Genomic DNA, 4,964 nt, shown 5'->3' with positions numbered 1-4,964 from the left:
CCCTCCGCCAAAATACGCCTTTTTGGTGGACCGTGGGATTCGGTGAATTCGGGGACGGCAGGTTTGGTTTTGGGGGAGAAACGGTGACGCCGCAGGAGCTCTGCCGCCAGCGGGAATTTGAAGGCAGCTCCCACGCGGGTTTGGGGTTTTTTAGGGATTATAGATAAAACCGCCACGGTGGCACCTATGGGTGTTAAAACACCGCGCCGGTGAAATCCCAAATCTTCCAGCGGAGCCGCTGCCCGCACCGGGAGGGGAATCCAGCAGCGCGGTCTTTCAAGCAAAACAGGCGTCGCGCTTCAGCGCCCACGGGTTGGGGATTTGCATACACGCCCAGAAAACACGCTCACACCTCGTCTTCGCCGGTGTCTCTTCCCTTTTTTGGGGGTTTTTTAATCTAAACCCTGGGAAAAAAGGTGCGCGCCGACCCTCCTCGGCGCCGCATTGGCTCGATTGACATGAGTTTTGGTTCAAATGGCAATCGAAGCACTTCATTTATTAATATTTCTTTCGTGATTAACCAGCAAGCGATACGGCGAGCCTCGGCGCAACAGGTAAACGGCTCACAAAATGTTAACAAACATCCCAAAAATCTCTAAAAAAACCCCCCCCAAAAAGAGTGACTCCTTCAAAATGTTCAACCCCTTCACCACAGCGCTGTGCCCACCCGCAAGCAGTGCACCCCGCTTTTGGGAAGTGGGGTACCCATTTTCGGACACCTCTTTTCCCCGGAGCCTCGTGTTTTCACCGTGCACTTGGTTTTGCCGGGTTTTTCCTGGTTTTCCCCCATTTTTAAGCCTCCGGGAGGTGAGCGTGTGGCCCCGGGGAAACCGTTAGCAGCTGCGCTCACAGATCCAAGCCTTGACGTCGGAACAGCTAATGTCGTTCCAGTGGCCGTTGGAGAAGATGGTGGCACAGTCCTCGCCTTGGTGGCCCACGTTGTTGGGTTCACCTCTGTTCCAGAACCTGGCAGGGGGGGCACACTGTTTTGGGTGGAAAACTCGCCGTTTGGGAACTTGTTGGGTTTTAGGGTTTTTTTTTTTTAAGTAGGGGGGAGTCAAGTGGAGAGCACGCATCTCCCGGGGAGGGCAACAGCCCCCCCAAAAAAACCTTCTCCCTCCATTTAATGCAGCAATGCAATTTCAGTGATTTTTCCCGTTTTCCCCCCGTTTAACATGGGAAAACGGCTCCACTTCAATCGCAGTGTTTTTCCCAAAATCCCAAGAATGAGGAGATCTGTTAGAAATAACCCCTTTGACTCACAGTGCGGGGTCTCGGTCGGGAACCGACCGAGCTGAGGGGGAACCAAGCAGGCGCTGCGGCTCCTTGCGCATTCCCACCTGGGTTTCCAGCCCCGAAACTAAAGCGAATTTGGGGGGGAAAAGCCAAAATCTCGCCTGCAGCAGGGTGGCTCCTCTTACCTTTCCCTCCACCTGGCATTTTCAGATGCTACGGCAGCACGAAACATATTTCCGTGCTTTTTAAGCACTAAACCAGAGCGGAAGGGTGTGCTGATGAGGGTGCGGTGCCTTTTTTTGAGCAAAAAAGGGGCCGAGGGAGAACAGAGCTAATTTTCTGGGGCAATTTACCCTCCGATGAGGCTAAAAACGTACGAGAGAGAGAGGGAGTGGCCGTCCACCCACTGCCAGTCGCCTTCTTTGTGCATGTCGGTCAGGCCCAGCCAGAACACCCGATTCTCCATGATGTGATTTGCCAGAAATTTCTGCAAACGGGGGGAAAAAAAAGAAGCGTCAGGAGGGGAAGCGGAAGGCGACAGCAAAGGGATTCAGCGGCGCCGAGGGCAGCACCGGCACTCGGTGACATCGGGGAGCCTGTCCCTTGCAGGGGACAGCTGTGACGTGCCACAAGCGTGACAAAAAATGCAACATTTCCCGTCAGAAATGGAAAAAAGTGCTGAAATTTCTAATATCTGGAGGAAGAAGCTTTTTTCAGACCCAATGTACTTTTTAAAAGCCGGGTCGGTGAAAGCACCCTCCTGAATGGGAGGCAGGGATCGTCTAAATTGGGGTAGAAATGCTAATTTGTGCACAGTTTGCATTATATTTCCGTAATTCCATAATTTCTAGAATTTCTAAATACCTTTTGTAATTTCTAAATAACTTTAATAATTTCTAAATAACTTCTATCATTCCTATACGATCGCGAGGAGGGATCGCCTTGGAGGCATGGCGCATCCACCCCAAACTCAGGTGAGCTCCTCTCGCACCCCGGGAGTCCCTTGGCGTCACACAGACCCCAGGAGGGGCAGCCGCTCCCCATGGGCTTTTCCCAAAAAATGCTTAAATCGCACCAGTTGTTTTGGGGAGAGATTCATCTGATTTGGCCAAATCACTTCAGAACCAAGTTGGGAACCTCAACCGGTTGCATTTTCCCGCCTTGGCGGGCAGTCTTGAGTCACCCGTGCTTAACCTCCAGCTTTCTATTTGTGGAATCGGAGTCTAATATTCCTCTAAACTCATGAAACCTGGGGGTTTTTTCGCTTTTTACAGAATTTCTCAGCTTACGTTTTCCTGCTCGGTGTCGACGATGGCCAGATGGGCGTTGAAGTCGGCGCAGGAGTCTTTAGCAGCCAGCCAGTGTTTGGTGGTGTTGGAGAAAAAATAGCAGGTTTTGGCGAACTGCTGCCAGCCGGCGGGACACCTCGTGCAGAGAATTTCTGAGGGAAAACAGGGAGGAAAAAAAATAAAGGAGAATGCGTGGTGTGAGCGCAGAGGGACGCCCGCGGGCTCAGCCCCGACCACTAACCCTCACCTGAGAGGTTGCGCATCTCCTCCAGCGCCGCGTCAAGGAGCGCCGACGCGCGGCTCTGCTCCTGCTTCACCTCCGCCAGCTGCCGCAGCACCGGCTCCAGCGCGTCCCTTTCCTCTGCCGGGGAGAGAATAAAAGGTAATTCAGCTGCCCCAAAGACCTAAAAAACCGCGGTTTTGTCTCCCTTCCCCTTTTCCTTTCCATCCCAATTTACACCGTGGCTTTCGCTGTGTGTTTTCCTGCTGCGAGTTATTGTTCTTTAAACTTTAAACTCAAAGCCCTTTCATTAAATGAGCTTTTTATTGTGTTTCTCAACAGGCTGAGAAAGGCTTTTTTCCTTTAATATTATACTTAATGATATCTCAAATTCATTAAGATTGGCTTCGTGCACTCCCAGTGTACATTTGAGGAATCTTTGGAGCATCTACCCAATACCGCGTGTTTTGGGAATCGAAAATTTAACAATTTTCCAGCAAAATCAGGCTCTCACCTGAGACTCGGAGGTGATCCGACAGCTCCCTCCCGCACCCCGCTTTGCACTGCGTCATCTTCCACCGCATGTTCTCCACTTCTTGCGACACTGGAAGGAGGAAAATCTCCACTTTTGACCCCCTCTCACCACTGCCTGCGCCTGGTATTCAGGATTCTGTCCATATTTCCCCAAAACCGCCTTTTCCTTGCATACCGTTCAGCAGTTGGCCGTGAATCACCTTGAGCTCACCAGAAAGCTGTTTATCTAAGAGGAAAATAAGAGGAGAAAGCTCAAAACAAGCCCTGACCATCTCTGTCCTGATGGAAAGCAGTTTTGGTTCATTTTTTTGCTGGAAAAAGCACCCCGGGAAGCGCCGGGGTGAAAATCCGTGCAGGTATTGAGGGTGCAGCGGGTGCCAGGGAGCCATTTCAGGGCGAGATGTCATACCGAAGGTGCGCTGGACCTCCGAGAGGTTGTGCCACGCCGTCGTGTGGCTGTTCTCACTCCGCATCCGGGCTTGTTCCAACGCCTCCCACGCCGCAGATACTGGGGGAAAGGAAGAGAGCGCTCACCTTTGCTCCTGATCTGGCCCCGGAAAGCTCGCGGGCTGAAAAAGGGCTTTCAGTCTTAACTTGGAGCCACGTTTTGCTCCATCCGCTGGTGTTTTCCCCCAAGTCGTGCCCGCCCTGCGCTCAGTGGGGCCGGTCAGAGCAAGGGGCGCGCGGCGGACTCACCTCTCTGGAGATTCACGATGGTGAGAGCCATGAAGATCACGAAGGTGAGGGCCAGAAGCACGTACAGCAGCGCGACGGCTCTCTCCAGAGACGAAGTGAGGAGGCACAGCACTGCCAAGGGGTGAAATGGGGTGAGGTGGCCCCAAATAACTCCCTCCCCCAACAGATATTTTCTTAAAGAAGAGCACAAAGAGGAGAGATCCCCCCAAAACAACCTCTCGAGTGGCTCCACCACCCTGTTCTCCACGCTCAAACCTCTTTTTCCTAGATTGTGACCCAACGGAGGAACCAGGTGTCAAAATTTGGCTATAACTTCGGAGAAAGACCGGTTTAAAGAGCTGAAACCCTCTCGTTTCATGGGATCCTCAAAGCCCCTCCCTTGCCCCGATACCTCCTTTAGGTGCTTTCCTCCGCTCTCGCTTCTCCAACTCCATCCCCTCGTCGAAATCACATTCCTCGTAGGTGCCAACACCACCTTCGCCTTGTGACATCTCTGATCCTTTTTCTTTTGATATCGCCCCAATTTATGTGGCGGGGAAGACGTGTCATCTCATCCTGGGGGGAAGGAAACGCTCGCGTTTCATAATTCTAATTTCCTAGAAAAAAAAAATCTGCACGCTCAGGAGTTTTGAAGCGGCTGATGCAGTTGGGCAGCCCCTCGCCGTGTGTCGCAGCCCCTTCCCTGTTGATTTTTAGAAGAACTGGTTAAAAAACACACTCTGCTCTCCTCAAACGAGGCTGACACCTGCCCCAAGAGGCAGGTTTTGGAGGCTCCATGCCAAAATGGCGACCGGCGTTCTCCGAGGTGAGCAACTAAATTTCCTTTTTTTTTTTGGTTTGGTGGGAATTCTTCAGCATTTTGTTCAGTGTTTTTGTGATAATTTCTTGCAGTTTTAATGCGAGAAACTTAGCGTTGTGAAAATCCTCGTTTTTGGGGGCACCATTTCCTTCATTCCTTCTCCGGAAAATTCTTTTCGTTGCCCGAACGC

At 51.9% G+C, this 4,964-nt stretch overlaps 2 protein-coding genes across 2 annotated transcripts; both read right to left on the bottom strand.

The window, feature by feature from the left end:
- Nucleotides 1–833: 833 nt before the first annotated feature.
- LOC104081155 (mannose-binding protein C-like) lies at nucleotides 834–1,334 on the bottom strand. The gene is made up of 2 exons (XM_009583784.1): nucleotides 1,264–1,334; nucleotides 834–966 (listed from the first exon to the last, which is right to left on the bottom strand). The coding sequence occupies exons 1-2, from the start codon at nucleotides 1,332–1,334 to the stop codon at nucleotides 834–836; spliced, it is 204 nt and encodes a 67-aa protein (XP_009582079.1).
- A 251-nt stretch (nucleotides 1,335–1,585) lies between these two features.
- LOC104081147 (C-type lectin domain family 4 member M-like) lies at nucleotides 1,586–4,466 on the bottom strand. Its single transcript, XM_009583773.1, has 8 exons — nucleotides 4,367–4,466; nucleotides 3,976–4,086; nucleotides 3,689–3,787; nucleotides 3,455–3,505; nucleotides 3,260–3,349; nucleotides 2,773–2,886; nucleotides 2,526–2,677; nucleotides 1,586–1,723 (listed from the first exon to the last, which is right to left on the bottom strand). The coding sequence occupies exons 1-8, from the start codon at nucleotides 4,464–4,466 to the stop codon at nucleotides 1,586–1,588; spliced, it is 855 nt and encodes a 284-aa protein (XP_009582068.1).
- Nucleotides 4,467–4,964: the final 498 nt, after the last annotated feature.

This window comes from Fulmarus glacialis, unplaced genomic scaffold (genome assembly GCF_000690835.1).
Source record: "Fulmarus glacialis isolate BGI_N327 unplaced genomic scaffold, ASM69083v1 scaffold22430, whole genome shotgun sequence".
NCBI lineage: Eukaryota > Metazoa > Chordata > Aves > Procellariiformes > Procellariidae > Fulmarus > Fulmarus glacialis.
This window is presented reverse-complemented; position numbering and strand designations above follow the sequence as displayed.

Bases quoted from the DNA above. Each gene is read 5' to 3' on its own strand.
- LOC104081155 (XM_009583784.1), bottom strand. From the start codon at position 1,334: ATGCGCAAGGAGCCGCAGCGCCTGCTTGGTTCCCCCTCAGCTCGGTCG. The intron at 967-1,263 runs GTGAGTCAAAGG...CCCCCCTGCCAG, and splicing joins CCCGACCGAGACCCCGCACT to GTTCTGGAACAGAGGTGAAC.
- LOC104081147 (XM_009583773.1), bottom strand. From the start codon at position 4,466: ATGTCACAAGGCGAAGGTGGTGTTGGCACCTACGAGGAATGTGATTTC. The intron at 3,506-3,688 runs GTATGACATCTC...TTTTCCTCTTAG, and splicing joins GGAGGTCCAGCGCACCTTCG to ATAAACAGCTTTCTGGTGAG. The intron at 3,350-3,454 runs GTATGCAAGGAA...TCCTCCTTCCAG, and splicing joins TCACGGCCAACTGCTGAACG to TGTCGCAAGAAGTGGAGAAC.